We start from the raw sequence: 16532 nt of genomic DNA, 5'->3' as shown, positions 1-16532 counted from the left end.
ACCTCTGTTGCACTTGTTGGACTTGGGCATGTTGCGTCTGCCCCATGGTTATGGCTTAAACCTGTTTAGTTAAAGTTTCAAGGTGTTTGTTCAAGGCTGCTTGGTTAGCCAAGATATAAGTATTGTCACTCACCTCAAACATTCCTCCCTTCTTTTTCTCAGCATCAACTCGATGCTCATTTTGGGTCATGTTCTCTATCAGGTTCCGGACTTCATGGTCAGTTTTGGTTCTCATACTTCCACCGGCTGAAGCATTTAAGAACATTCTATGGTTAGCGTTTAACCCTTCGGTAAAGACTTGGAGGTAAGATTTTTCATCTAGACCATGTGAAGGACATCTCCTAAGCAAAAGGTTAAAACGCTCCCAAGCATCATACAAGGTCTCACCTTCCCCTTGTTTAAAATTGGTGATCTCATGTTTCTTCTCCCAATACTTTGACATAGGGAAGAATCTCTTAAGGAATTTAAGATCTAGTTCATCCCAAGTTTGAATGGTTCCACTAGGTACGGACAACAACCAATCTTTGGCTCTACCAGTTAGAGTGAATGGGAATAGTCTAAGCTTCTTTTAGCTCTTAGTGACATTAGCAGAAGGCACACAGAACTGCCAAGTTTCATGAAAATGGCTCAGGTGCTCATGAGGGCTTCTGTCATCGCGTCCATCATATTGGTTTTCCTTAAGGTTTTGTTGGACAGAACTCTTAATGTCAAAGGCTACCGGGTTGGCCGATTGGAAAACATGAGTTAAATGGCCACGGTTGGCATCCAATCCATAATCCCCCATCATTGGTCTTTGTTGTTGTGGTGGTGGTTCTCCCATGATTATGACTTCAGGTTCAGTTTCAATGGCATGAATTTCTGTTGATGAAGAACCTCGGCTTGTATCCTCAGCTAGTCTAGCTAATCAAACTGCTCTTCGATTAGCTCTTGCGGCCTTTTTGATCTCCGGATTGTACTGCAAGTCCTCAGGCTGGACTCTACCTCGCATACACAGCAAAAGAATACCTTAGTAGCACTGCACCATAAACAACCAATGAAATTTTTCTTTAAAACTACAGACAAAAATTTAAATGACAGAAATCTTAACAATTAACGTTATTGCCTCGTTGAAATTAATCAACATGGTCCCCGGAAACGGCGCCAAAAACTTGATACAAAATTAGCAAGTGTAGTAACTTATATCGAAGTAATAAAATTTATAAGATTCGTATCCACAGGGACTGTTTCAACTTCTACTCGGGAACGTCATTATTATTAAGGATGTTGTAAAATGGGGGGTGCACTGAGGCAATTGGTTTGATTTACAAGTTAAAATAAAATGGTTAAGGAAAAATTGGTTTGAGAAATAATATGGAGAGATGACTAGGTCATTTGATTCATCTGCTCATCGCTCATTAGCAACCTGTTTCTTAAGTTTACGAACGCTATAATGTTAACAACAAATTAACAAAATAGCTTAGGTCAATCCCTTGATCCTAAGCCCTCTTTTCTGATAATAATTCCCTAATCCCTTAGGTGAACCTATAATCATCAAAGGTTTTAAGTCCGTTAATTCAATTATCACAACCTAACAATGCTCCATCCCTAGATTGTCCATGAGATTGAACAGTATAAATATGTCAGAGTTACACGCTAGTGTCAGTAGTCATATATACTCTATCAGTTATATTGGGTTAGAATCATAAAAGCATTAAGAACGATTTATACTGAATAAACTAGAATGGCATTCATAAAGATTAAGAGTTACAGGTTACATAAACATGAGCTAGAACAGAATCATCTCTTGACATAATCACAAAGGATCTAGCTACTCATGGCTAAAGCATAAATAACTAATATAAAAGAAGGATTCATTACATGAAATTGGTAACCGGATATGAGTTTTGATGGTCTCCAACCCTCTCTCCAGATCTCCAGCTCCAAAAGTACGTTTTTCTCTCCAAAATTTCCAACCCTATGGCTCAGAAAACAGTTTGGCTTTTATAGAAATTTTCCAAGTCACGCAAAAATCGTACTTCGATGCATAAAATCGTAGTACGATGCTTCATAATTTTCAGATCAAACCCAGACGCTCCTCTTCATCGTAGTACGATGCTTGTAGATCGTACTACGATTTTTCCAGTGGCCAAAACTCCTCAAAACGTCTTCAAATCGTAGTACGATGCTAGAAATCTTACTATGATGCTTCCTGTACTCATACATTTTAATATCACTTTGTTGTAGCTCATAACACATGCAAAACCACCTGAACTCGACTAAAAGTACATAAAAATTAAAGCAAAAGTGATATATGACCTAGTGTCATCACAACGCCAAACTTGCATCGTTACTTGTCCTCAAGGAACTTACTTTAAAAATGGACTTTAACAGTAAAATAGCACCTACCTCATCAATGGTAAATCAAAAGTTCATCTTCTAGTTAGCATTAGTGGGCTAACTTGCTTGCCATAACATTCATTCCACAACTTCACGCAACATCATTGAAATGATTCACACAGTCGACACACTAACAACTATATTGCCAAAACTTGAAAAGCTTCTAAACATCAATCAAAGTTAAATCACAATACACACTTTTAAGAACTTTCAGGGTGTAACGGGGCTAAGGTCACAGGTGGGATTATTTGGGAAGTAGGCTTAAAATAACAAATTGGAGTTAAGCATTTCCTACATACTTTGGCAATTTGAAACACCACAACCTGAAATAATTTGCTTAAATTTGAGAAATAGAGAACACAACAGAAGTTCCGGATCACTCAATTTACAAGTCTTTGTCTCAATTTATTTCATAACTATATACACACATTATTTTGAGTTGATTTTTTTTTTTTGTATCAACTTGATTGAATTTTTTTTCTTTATATATATTTTTTTTCATATTTGAAATGAGACAATGTGATATATTTACTCATGTTCTCTATATCCCTCACCCCAAACTTAAAATGTTGTTATCCCATGAGCAACCCCAAACTTAGACTTTTGCAAACACATAATAATTGCCTAACTCCAAAAATTGGGTTAAAATCCTAAGGTCTCTAGGCTTGTAATATGGTTTGTCACCGAAACAACGGGGTCTAACCTATTGGCTCAAAATTGGCTTAAAAATGGGAAAAATTCAATGCAACAGGTAGGCTTCAAAGGCTCAAGGTACAAGCACTTTGCCTTAGTGTGTAAGTAACGTAACCAATTGACATAAAGAAAATTCGCAAGTCCCAGAAATAGTATTAGCATGGAACACTCATATTTTGTGAAAATTGAAAAACAAAGATTTGGCTTTGGAACTTACTAGCTGAGGTTTATGGAAGTTGTCAAAATTCACACTGTCGTACACTTCAACAAAGGAACCTCATGCAAGCTCTACCTCCTTGAACTTTTGATAAACCATTGAAGAACAAATGCTACTAGACTGGTAAAATTCAAGAAAAAAGAAAATTCATTAATAATAAACAAGTGCAGATGCAATTACAAAACATAGGGGAATACAAAATTCATAACACTAGCAGCAGTCACACACTTTTTTTTTAAAGAAATACCAGCCAAATAAACAAAATTAGAAAATATGATGGGTCGCCTCCCATCAAGCGCTTTATTTTACGTCATTAAGCTTGACGCCTCAGCCACTGTTAGGGTGGAAAATATGAAAGAAAGAATATGTCATCTTTCTTCTTCCTCTTGTTTGGTAGGAATTCCATGAACTTCATACAAAGTAGCAGATGCTACCATGTGCTCACCATTAATCCTTTGGAAATCAAGCTCTCCCACCTTAAAGAAGGATATGTATTCATTTGCACATGAGTGAGTTCTTCAGACCCCATTTGCTGAGACTTCAGGTAGAGACCAATACTCATCACTTGTGGACTGTCATCCACCACAGTAGCTTGACACTCAGTCTCCATCTCAACCAACTTTTGCTGAGACTCATATGCTTTCTCAACAAGATCACCACACTGAACTTCAAATTTTTCAAATGAAACTTGATTTAATCTCAAGAAATCATCTAAAATATTTTGAAGCTGAGTATTGTAATTGATGTTGATATGCTCTTTCAGCCCTTCAAAATCTGTACCCTGATGATTCGCCTCATAAAGTTCACATCTCGCATTTAATCTTGAGATTTGATTGTCCCATTGTTTTATCTTCCAAGAAAGCAGATGATTTTCATACTCCAACGTAACAATCTCCTCTGTGTCATAAAGGTGTAACCTGTCTACTAACCTATCTATCATAGCTGCAAAACTTGAAGAGCATAAATCATAACATATTTTTTTTTCAATTTTTTTTAATATATATAGACAAAAAAAATGTAAATGACAGAAATCCTAAACAATAACGAAATTTCCAAACTGAAATAATTCAACAGTCCTAGGCAATGGTGCCAAAAACTTGATAAATAATTAGCAAGTGTACTAATTTATATCGAAGTAAAAATTAAATTCGTATCCACAGGGACTGTTTTGATTTCGACTAAACAATAATATTTATGTTAAGATGTATGTAAATAAGGGGATTGCCTTAGGCAAGTTGGTTTTTAAGTGCAATTGTACTTTAAAAAACGAAAGAAAACAAATTGGTTTTTGGAATGTTTAAAAGAGATGACTAGGTCAATCGATTCATCTATACATCACCCATTAGTAACCTGTTTCTTAAGCCTACGAATGTCACAAAGTCAACGACGAATTAACAAATTAATTTAGTTCAATCCCTTGATCCTAAGTCATCTCATCTAATTATAATTCCCTAATTCCTTAGGTGAACCTATAATCATCAAAGGCTATTTTTAGTGCGTTAATTCAATTGTCACTATCTAACAAGGCTATATCCCTAGATTGTCCGATAGAAAGAACATCATAAATATTTTCGAGATACACGCTATTGTCAGTAGTCATATATTCTCTTAGATCAATTATATTGGGTCAGAATCATAAAAGCATTAAGAACAAAATATGTTGAATAAACTAGATTGAAATTCATAAACGTAAGAGTTTCAGATTACATCGCATAAGCTAGTACAGAATCATCTCTTGACCTAATCACAATAGATTTAGCTACTCATGGCAAAAACACAAATAACTAATGATAAAGAAGAATTCATTACATTCAATTGATGACTGACTATGAGTTTTGATGGTCTCCCACCATTGGCTCAGTGATTCAGCTTCAAAATCAGTCTTTCTCCTTAAAAATTCTGAACCCTTTGCCCAGAAAATATTCTGGCTTTTATAGAAAAAATTAGGTCACGCCCAAATTGTACTACGATGCTGGCAGATCGTAGTACGATGCTTCATTAATCCAGATCAGCAATCAATGCTCCCTTACATCGTAATACGATGCTGGCAGATCGTACTACGATTTTTTCAGTAGCCACAACCTTCCAAAACATCTTCAAATTGTAGTACGATGATACAGATCGTAGTACGATGGTTTGTGAACTTGTGCATTTGAATTTTTCACTTCTTTGTGGCTCATAACCCATGCAAATCACCTGAACTAGACTGAAAATACATAAATCAAAGCAAAAGTGATATATGACCTAGTGTCATCACAATGACTGACTATGAGTTTTGATGGTCTCCCATCATTGGCTCAACTTCAACCAAGTCCCCCGACAATGGCGAGCACTTGATATCACAAAATCTAACTGGGCACATGACGTTCGAAGCCACCTTGAGGGAGAATGGTTGGGAAGGGTTGAATGCAATGGTGACAAAAACAAGCAACAAGTCCATTGCTTTAGAATTCTTTGCTAATGCATATGTGGAATTGCAAGCATGTTAAGTGCCGACCCTCACAACTTGTCGGGGGACGATCAGCAGGACCAGATGGATGAGGAGGAGGGTTGACTCTGCACCTTCCGCACAGTAGTTATTAGTTTTGCATGTTTACTTTTTATGTTTTAGCACAATAAAAAAAACTGGTTGATATGATTGTTGCTAGTTTTATGATTTGTATGCCCTCTTTTGTAATTGCATCTACGTTTGTTTGTTATTAATGAATTTGCTTTGTTTTTGAATTTTACCAGTCTAGTAGCATTTTTTCATCAATGGTATATCAAAAGTTGAAGGAGGAAGAGCTTGCACGAAGGACTTGGTTGAAGTGTACGGCAATGTGAATCAAATTTAAGCAAATTATTTCAGGTTGTGGTGTTCCAAATTGCCAAAGTATGTAGGAAATGCTTAACTCCAATTTGTTATTTTAAGCCTACTTCCCAAATAATCCAACATGTGACCTTAGCCCCGTTACACCCTGAAAGTCCTTAAAAGTGTGTATTGTGATGTAACTTTGATTGATGTTTAGAAGCTTTTCAAGTTTTGGCAATATAGTGGTTAGTGTGTCGACTGTGTGAATCATTTAAATGATGTTGCGCGAAGTTGTGGAATGAATGTTATGGCAAGCAAGTTAGCCCACTAATGCTAACTAGAAGATGAACTTTTGATTTACCATTGATGAGGTAGGTGCTATTTTACTGTTAAAGTCCATTTTTAAAGTAAGTTCCTTGAGGACAAGTAACGATGCAAGTTTGGGGTTGTGATGACACTAGGTCATATATCACTTTTGCTTTAATTTTTATGTACTTTTATCGAGTTTAGGTGGTTTTGCATGTGTTATGAGCTACAACAAAGTGATATTAAAATGTATGAGTACAGGAAGCATCGTAGTAAGATTTCTAGCATCGTACTACGATTTGAAGACGTTTTGAGGAGTTTTGGCCACTGGAAAAATCGTGGTACAATCTACAAGCATCGTACTACGATGAAGAGGAGCGTCTGGGTTTGATCTGAAAATTATGAAGCATCGTACTACGATTTTATGCATCGAAGTACGATTTTTGCGTGACCTGGAAAATTTCTATAAAAGCCAAACTGTTTTCTGAGCCAAGGGTTGGAAATTTTGGAGAGAAAAACGTACTTTTGGAGTTGGAGATTTGGAGAGAGGGTTGGAGACCATCAAAACTCATATCCGGTTACCAATTTCATGTAATGAATCCTTCTTTTATATTAGTTATTTATGCTTTAGCCATGAGTAGCTAGATCCTTTGTGATTAGGTCAAGAGATGATTCTGTTCTAGCTCATGTTTATGTAACCTGTAACTCTTAATCTTTATGAATGCCATTCTAGTTTATTCAGTATAAATCGTTCTTAATGCTTTTATGATTCTGACCCAATATAACTGATTTTAGAGTATATATGACTACTGACACTAGCGTGTAACTCTGACATATTTATACTGTTCAATCTAACGGACAATCTAGGGATGGAGCGTTGTTAGGTTGTGATAACTAACGGACTTAAAACCTTTGATGATTATAGGTTCACCTAAGGGATTAGGGAATTATAATCAGAAAAGAGAGCTTAGGATCAAGGGATTGACCTAAGCTATTTTGTTAATTTGTCGTTAACTTTATAGTGTTCGTAAACTTAAGAAACAGGTTGCTAATGAGCGATGAGCAGATGAATCGAATGACATAGTCATCTCTCCATATTATTTCTCAAACCAATTTTTCCTTAACCATAGTTAATATCTGTCTAGGAAGAGAAACTAGTAAAGATACAAATCTTATAAATCTTATAATGACGTTCCCGAGTAGAAGTTGAAACAGTCCCTGTGGATACAAATCTTATAAATTTTATTACTTCGATATAAGTTAGTACACTTGCTAATTTTGTATCATGCCAGACATTGGACTTGTTTAGGTTTATACGACACTTATTTGGCTCAAGATCTCCACGACACAACCCAATGGCCTATGCTTTGTCTGGGTCTTGGCCATACGATAAATTGTAGAAATCATAGTTAATATCTGTCTAGGAAGAGAAACTAGTAAAGAAATGGAACCAGAGCCATTGCAAAATTTTCTTTGAACTACAAAAATGAAGAGTAGATGGAATGATGGATGGAGGCAGTATCATGTAAATTTGTAAAAGTGAGGTGCTAGACTTTTGAGTTGACTGACCATAAACTTTTACTAGTACTCTTCCTCTAGAACAAATTTTGATGCTGATGTTTTCTTCAAACATCTTGACAACATGATGTTATTGACTTCTAACGTTAGAACTTATGGGGAGATGCGATATTATTTAAACCAATTAACAAGGCAACGCGGCCAAACAAACAGTGCCCCACCATGAGGGGAAAAAAGTGACGTGAAAAAATGTGAAGGGAGGAAGAAGGAAGAATGGGGTAATAGTGTTGTTGGCTTTTCAATTGGTAGCGAATACTATTCTCCTGAGAGGAAGAACAGTTTCGATAGCCAACTGTTCAAAACCACTTTCAAAGAAAATGATATGTGGAAAAAGGTTCACGATTCCAATCCAAAGGGGTTGCCGTGGTGTAGACGGGAGTTTGAACGGATCTTAATATGATGGAATCAGTGACGGATCTAGAAATTTTGGAAAGTGGGGCACCACATGTATATAAATTTCAAACATTAAATAAACAAATATATATATATATATATATATATATATATTATAATTCATTTTTAATAGCATAAATATACATCATAATTGTCCTCTACAATTCTCCATATTTTTAGAAAAATTGAATGATTTTCTCATTTTCAATACCAACAAAAGTATCTCTATATATAAATAACTAAACAATTGTTTAATCATTCATCTCACATGCGATTTCGCATCCGATTCTTGACAATATTCATAGTTGAGAAAACCCTTTCAGCTGATGCAGTTGCCACGGGTAATATCAAAGATAACTCTAAAAACAAATATACCAACGGGTATGCAATATGTTTTCTTCTCTCCAAAATTCCTCCTAATTCTAAAAATACATCATGAGAGCATGCATCCAAGTAATAATTTCAAGTTGTGTGTATGATGTTGTGTCAAAGTGTGTGTTTATGTGTGGGCCAATAGAAAAGTGTTGTCTGTTTTGTGTGGGCCAATTAATCAACATTTCAACTATAACTACATATTACTATATTTCTACCACCTAAAAAAAAAAAATCTCAAAATTTAGTGCAGGCACAAGCCTACATACTCTTGTGCCTGCATCCGTCCCTGGATGGAATGTTTAAGTTTGTTAGAAAAAATTAGGTTTAAATGCACTTTTTCATCTATGTTTCAAAACGTTTAGATTTTAGCCAAATTTTTAAAAAAAAATGTCTTGTTAACCAGTGCCCCGAGCTGGTTAAGGAAACTAAAAAAGACCTAAATGCAGTAATAATTCAAAAAAATAGAAAGGGAGAGAAAAATGGAAGCCAATAGTCATAAATGTTTTGATTATAAAAATTAGATATTAGCTCTTTCTTTTTTCCCACGACTGAATGATAAAAGTCTGAAAGCTTTGTTTCAACTTTCATACCACAAATTTTAGTCAACAAATCACTTCAACCACGGCAAATTAATAAATTGACTGACTTTCATATCCAAAGCTTCAATCATCCATTTCTTAATTACCTAATATTATTCCAAGACAGATCACTATATCACAGTGGCAATTGTTTCTAGCAAGTATTTTTTTTTTCATTTTATTCTTTTCTCTTTCTCATTACTTTTGTATCTCATTTCTTAATTACCTAATATTATTCCAAGACAGAGATCAATATACACGAATGGCAATTGTTTCTAGCAAAATAATATTTTCCTTTTATTCTTTTCTCCTTCTCATTATTATTATCGTATCTCTAGCCCAAGGCCAACCAAATTTTTGGAGCTACAGTTGTGTAAACAATAAGGGCAACTACACAGCAAATAGCACCTATCAAAACAACCTCAACACCCTTTTATCCAATCTCACTTCCAACACACAAATCAACTACGGTTTCTACAATTTCTCTTATGGCCAAAACACCGACAAAGTAAACGCCATTGGACTCTGCAGAGGAGATGTTAAACCTGATGTTTTCCGCAGTTGTCTCAATGATTCAAGAGTTCTTCTCACAAAACTTTGTCCAAACCAAAAAGAAGCAATTGGTTGGTATGACGACTGCATGTTGCGTTACTCAAACCGATCAATATTTGGCATTCTTGATTGGTCACCTTCATTTTATATGGCGAACTTGTACAATTTAACCACCGTCTCCGAGGTGGGTCAATTTAATCAAGTTCTTGGAAACTTGATGAGGAAACTGAAAGGAATAGCTGCATCAATCGATTCTCATCTTAAGTTTGCTATGGATAATGCAACTGATGTGAATTCGAATTTTCAAACCATATATGGTTTTGTGCAGTGTACCCCTGATTTGTTAGAGCAAGATTGCAATGATTGTTTAGAGTTTGCTATATCAGACATTCCACGTTGTTGTAATAGCAAGATTGGTGCAAGGGTTGTTACACCAAGTTGTAATATTAGATATGAAACCTATCGCTTCTATGATCCTACGATAGTAATAGACCGAGATGAAACCTCCCCATCAGAAGGTAATTACTGATTGTCATTAACTTAATCATACTTAATTGTACAAGGTGATTAAAGTTAGGTTATTTTGTTTTACTTGTTCTTATCTTGGCCGTTTTCTCATTAGCTAGTCATTATAGCATGTTTGTTGGTATTATTTTACTATTCTTAATCTTTGAAATCTCTCTTTTTGCAGAAAAAAGCAAATCATCACCTACTACCATCACCATAGTTGTGCCGACTGTTGTTGTTGCTGCCCTGCTAATTTTCATTTGCATATGCTTAAGGAAAAGGAAGGCGGCAACGATAAATCTTGAAGGTATGAACATGATACTTTTGAAGACATAAAATCTACTTCATAATAATAAGTTGTGATGGTTAATAAAGTCTTTTGCATTCAAATAGAAAAACCCAGATGCAGTAATTCAAAAATAGAAAGAAGGGAAAGAAAAATGGAAGCCAATAGTCATAAGTATTTTGATTTTAAAAATTAGATATTACCATATTTTTCTATTTTTACTTTACTAACGTGCCTTGTATCGTGTTTGAAGAAATAGAAGAAGATGATAATGATGATATTGAAATCGTTGAGTCGTTGCAATTCAACTTTGAGACATTACGAGTTGCTACAAATAACTTTTCTGAGATTTGGAGTTGTTTATCAGGTAAGTAATACTATTTATTTCGATGATCAACATCACATTCTTCATCTTTAACATTCTTGTTATACACAAATGAAATATATTTGCAGGGACGGTGGACAAGTGATTGCGGTCAAAAGGTTGTCAACAAATTCAGGACAAGGGGATATTGAATTTAAGAATGAAGTGCTTTTAGTCGCTAAGCTTCAACATCGAAATTTAGTTAGACTACTTGGTTTTTGTCTAGAAGGAAAAGAAAGATTGCTTGTCTATGAATATGTTCCGAATAAAAGTCTTGATTATTTTATATTTGGTAGGCCATAATATACGCTTTATTAGATTGTTGCTCTCTTACATATATGACTAATAAAATAACTAATTTTGTGTATGTATAGATCCAATAAAGAAAGCAAAATTGGATTGGGAAAGGCGCTATAAAATCATTGGAGGTATTGCTAGAGGCCTTCTTTACCTTCATGAGGATTCTCAACTCCGTATTATACATCGTGATCTTAAAGCAAGTAACATTCTCTTAGACGAAAAGTTGAATCCTAAAATATCAGATTTTGGTTTGGCCAGACTACTTCTTGTTGATCAAACTCAAGTAAATACAAATAAAATCGTTGGAACATAGTAAGTATTAGAATATGATTTCCATGTCTTGTTAAGTACAATTTTTTTCATCATTACTTTATCTTGTATTGTAAGTAATTCATTGATGTTGAGTATTAAAATAGTTGTTATGATATTGAAGTTCTTTTAAAGATGCTATCATGCATCATTGGTGAAAAATCCTTTTATACTCATTAAATCAAATTTGTTAATAGTATCATTGGCCTTAACAACTATAAGTTGAATATTTGTTACTCGAAAAGACTCATTAGTTATGACTAGTTAAGCTTTTTCACTTTTATATGCAGTGGATATATGGCTCCTGAGTATGCAATGTTTGGAGAATTTTCGGTAAAATCAGATGTTTTTAGTTTTGGTGTACTAGTTTTGGAGATTATAAGTGGCCAGAAAGCTTGTCGCGTTCTTGATGGGCAGAATCCGGAGGATCTACTTAGCTTTGTAAGTCCTGTTCTGCCATTATTATTTCTTGTACGCCGATGAAAAAGTATGCATTAAAAAGATCAGTACATGAAATTAAGCATGTTAAGGTTGAATTGTAATTAGTGATCTAAATTAGGTATATGCAATTGTGCAGGCATGGAGAAACTGGAGGGAGGGTACAATCACAAATATAATAGATCCATCATTAAACAACGGTTCACAAAATGAAATAATGAGATGCATTCACATTGCTTTACTATGTGTTCAAGAAAATTTGGTTGAAAGGCCAATTATGGCAACCATTGTACTCATGCTTAGTAGTTATTCTATCTCTCTCTCTGTACCTTTGGAGCCTGCATCTTTTGTGGTTCGCAGAACTAGAAGCCCTCCAGTTCGAGACATGCAATTTGAGGGAGAATCAATAAACCATGCTTCAATTACTGACCCATACCCTCGACAGATTTCGTTCATAAGGGTGATGTGGTGGATTAACGATTATAATAAGTCATGCATGTATTTTTAAACTCATTAAATAAAGTGACATTTGATGATTCTGTAAAATATTTGTATATGTTGATTGTGTAAATACATGTATCCGTGGCCATGTGTGTAGTGATGACACCTTGTCATCATCTAATTTTTTATGTAAATTCATTACATTTTGAGTTTACAAAGCAACTTAAGCAGCAAGAAAAGGATCAAAAACTGAAGAAAATGAAGAAGGTGAAATCGTGACACGGTTGCTGAAAAACGTGTCACGATTTGGAGCTCTCAAAACCAACATTCGACATTGAGGAAAGCGTGTCACGATGGCTAAAACGTGACACGATTTTGGAAACCCTAATTTGTTAAGTTTGTTATGCAAGGAAGAATCGTGACACGATTTGGCGCGTTTTTGTGCCTATTTAAGCACAAGTCAGTGTTGGAAACAGGGGTTACGATTTGGAGAGAGCAAAGTGTGGTTTTGAGACCTAAAGACTGCAAGGAGGGCGATTTCTTCATCCTTTTACCAGTTCATGTATGTTTTAATTCTTCCATTGATTATGTTATTTGTAAACTCAATTATGAGTAGTTAAATCTCTTAGAGATTAGGTCTGAGATGAATCTGTGTAATCCTATTTAAAACATGTTGTTGTGAAACTCTATTTATTGCGAATGACAATCTAGTTTTATTCAATTCAATTGTTCTTAATGCTTTTTATATCCTAATCAAATATAAACATGCATTCGTGAGAATGAATGACTACTGACCATAGCTTTCAACTTAGACCTAATTGAATTGTTCAAATAAACAGGGTTAGTCTAGGAATGGATAATCGTTTATTTGTGATATTAGGTTAACGTTCTTAAAACCTTCAAAGAATATTAGAACACCTAAGGAATTAGGAGCTGTAATCTGAGAAGAGGGTTCTAAGTCAAGGGATTGATTAGGGCTATTTAGTTAAACATCGTGAAACTAGAAAATCAATCATAAGAAATAGGTGCAGTGTACCAAATAGGGAAACCAGATGATTCAAAAGACCTGATCTCATCTCTCTCCATATTTTCTAATCAAATCTTTATTTTTTGTCTTTAAATTTTATGCAATCAAACCAAATCTACTTCCTAGGGCAAAACTAAATAACCTTTAAACATCCTATTTAATAATGCTATTGTTTTATTGAGATTAACACGGTCCTCGTGGAAACGAACTTATTTTATTACTTCGATAATTTTTAGTACACTTACTAAATTTCTATCATGTAGCAACACCAGTATGTACTCTTTAGGTACCTAAGTCTTCATTCAAAGCAGCTGACTCCACTTTTATTATAATAAATCAATAAATAACAAAATATCCTTGTTATTTCTTTTACTGATGTATATGTTTCAAGCATCATTGTTACTTTTTAATATATTATATGTTATATTTTGCATATATCTACAACCACTCGTCACTCAAGTTAGTATGTAAACCCTAATTCACTTAAGTAATATACAAAAATATAGTTGCAGGGGTACGCACAATTGGCTGAATTGCACAAACAAATGTTCGTGATCCATTGCTTGTGAATTGTGCTTCTTTAATCTTTTATTACTAGTTGTTGTTCAAACAAATTTAATGTTGGTTTTTGAAATATTTTTAATAAATGGTTGTTGATTAAATAAGGTGTTTATGTTTTCATTTTCTTAATCAGCCCAAAATTTTGCGTTGTTTTGTTTTGTTTTATTGGTTTAGAGCACCGTTAAGTTTGGGTGAAAAACAACATGAACCATGTGCAACATATATTTTAATCATATTTGGAGTTATAAATGTCCAAATGAAGTCAAACTAGTTAGTTGCAAATGAAATCTAATATCCATAACTACTACAACTTTCATGAAGACACTAAATCCCAATTTGGACCGTAAAATGGTGAAAAACGTAAAACAAATTAGAGGGGAAGAATAGATGTGCTTGGAAAGAACTACAACACATTACTTGGATGGGGGTGGGCATGGTTCAGTTCGGGATGAAAACTGAACCAAATTGAATTGAACAGTTTGTTAAATTTAAAATAATTGAACTGAACTGAACTTTTTGCATTTTGAACTGAACCGAACTGAACTGAACTTTTATTATTGGTACCGTTGAAAAATATATAAAAATAACCAAACGAAATCGAATTTTAGTTATCGATCTGGACTGAACTGTTTCACTTGGAACGAACTATTTTGAACAGAATTGAACTATTTTAGTTCAGTTTCAGAATTGTTAGTAATTGTTCAGTTTGTTTGGTTTGGTTCAATTCAGCAGTTCGGTTTGATTTTTTGGTTTTTTTGTCCACCTCTAACGCCATACATTGGACTTGTTTAGGTTTATACGACGCTTATTTGGCCCAAGATCTCCATGACATAACCCAATGGCCTATGCTTTGTCTGGGTCTGGGTCTTGGCCATATGAGAAATTGTAGAAACCATAGTTAATCGGGTTATATATGTTTTTTGTCCCCATAAATATACTAACTTTTCGTTTTAGTCCCTCTAAAATTTTTCTTCAACTTTTAGTTTCTATAAAATTTTCAATCACTACTTTTGGTCCTTATTGTTAAGTAAATTTTTGTATTTTTTTTTAATGAAATTGTGCATAAATGTAAAGAATATTGTAAAAATCACTCAAAAAAAATAGAATTTTTTAACAAAACATAAATTAAATATGAATTTTTTACCGCCAAAAATATAAAAATTCATATTTAATTCATGTTTTAGTAAAAAAATTCTAATTTTTTTGTGAGATAGATCCTTATAATATTATAAATTTTTCTGCAAAATTTTATTCAAAAATACGAATTTTACATGAGTTTACTTTAAAGGAGAGACCAAAAGTAAAGATGAAATTTTTTTGGAGGATTAAAAGTTGAAGAAAAAATTTAGAGAGACTAAAACGAAAATTTATAGAGATATCTGTCTGGGAAGAGAAACTAGTAAAGAAATGAAACCAGAGCAATTTCAAAATTTTCTTTGAAGTACAAAAATGAAGAGTAGAGATGGAATGATGGATGGAGGCGGTATTATGTAAATTTGTATAAGTGAAACTGTGAGGTGCTAGACTTTTGAGTTGACTGACCATAAACTTTTCCTAGTACTCTTCCTCTGGAACAAGTTTTGATGCTGTTTTTTTTTTTTATTTAAGTATTGTTAGACTAATTGTTTAATTATTAAATGTTGGGTTAAATATGTTCTTGGTCCTTATAAAATTGCGACCTTCTAAGTTTAGTCCTTACTTAATTTTAATAGCTTTTTTAATCCCTACAAAAAAAATTTACTTATAATTTTAGTCCCTGCTAAAATAAATTTTGTTTAATTATCCTTAAACTCTTGAATTTTTTAACGATTCTATTTAGACAAGTTTAGAACACTATGAAAGGTTCATTTACTAAAATCTATAATTTTTTAACATGAAATAAATTAAATATGAACTTTTTAAAACGAAAAAGTTTAAGATATAAGTAACAAAAATATGGACGTCGAAATCAAATTTTTGCGATATTTTTTCGAAGGACCTTTTAATAACGTTCTTAACACGCCTATAAAAAATTGTTGAAAAACTTAAGAGTTTAAGCATAAATTAAACAAATTTGGATTGAGTAAGGACTAATATTGAGTGCAGAAATTTTTTGTAGGGATTAAAAATGCTATTAAAATTAAGTAAGGACTAAACTTACAAGGTCGCGATTTTGTAGGGACCAAAAACATAATTAACCCTTCTATTAGTTACCAAGTGTGTTCAATTTATATTATGTTACAAAGATCAAGAATAATGGACCAAACTCTTGATGGTTCCAATCTCGTCCCGAATTCACTTATATAACCGAAGAACTCTAAATTGTTAGGGGGCCTTCCCCAAGGAATCAGGTTGTTAAAAAAATCTATTAAATATAAAATGCACAAAATCTAATGGTCTAAAGATCGTGTTTATAGCGAATAAAATCATATAATAATATAGAATCTGAAAGTCCACGTTC

The 16532-nt window shown here is 33.8% G+C and overlaps 1 protein-coding gene and 1 non-coding gene across 2 annotated transcripts; both read left to right on the top strand.

Moving 5' to 3' along the window:
* The first annotated feature begins 320 nt into the window (after window positions 1–320).
* Window positions 321–426, top strand: LOC146946039 (small nucleolar RNA R71). Its single transcript, XR_015029514.1, has one exon. It is a non-coding gene; the product is annotated as a small nucleolar RNA R71 (small nucleolar RNA).
* A 9031-nt stretch (window positions 427–9457) lies between these two features.
* On the top strand, window positions 9458–13225 carry LOC146946038 (cysteine-rich receptor-like protein kinase 29). Its single transcript, XM_085744281.1, has 7 exons — window positions 9458–10377; window positions 10551–10673; window positions 10912–11023; window positions 11106–11308; window positions 11391–11628; window positions 11916–12066; window positions 12203–13225. Exons 1-7 carry the CDS (start codon window positions 9570–9572, stop codon window positions 12569–12571), a joined length of 2004 nt encoding a protein of 667 aa, XP_085600407.1. The 5' UTR covers window positions 9458–9569; the 3' UTR covers window positions 12572–13225.
* The last annotated feature ends 3307 nt before the right edge of the window (window positions 13226–16532 follow it).

Source organism: Medicago sativa, chromosome 2 (genome assembly GCF_051527215.1).
Source record: "Medicago sativa cultivar Bolivia chromosome 2, Bolivia_mono, whole genome shotgun sequence".
Taxonomy (NCBI): Eukaryota; Viridiplantae; Streptophyta; class Magnoliopsida; order Fabales; family Fabaceae; genus Medicago; species Medicago sativa.
This window is presented reverse-complemented; position numbering and strand designations above follow the sequence as displayed.

Excerpts from the sequence above, each read along its gene's own strand:
- LOC146946038 (XM_085744281.1), top strand. The coding sequence starts at position 9,570 with ATGGCAATTGTTTCTAGCAAAATAATATTTTCCTTTTATTCTTTTCTC. Across the intron at positions 10,378-10,550 it reads TGAAACCTCCCCATCAGAAG|AAAAAAGCAAATCATCACCT; the intron begins GTAATTACTGAT and ends CTCTTTTTGCAG. Across the intron at positions 10,674-10,911 it reads GGCAACGATAAATCTTGAAG|AAGAAGATGATAATGATGAT; the intron begins GTATGAACATGA and ends TTGAAGAAATAG.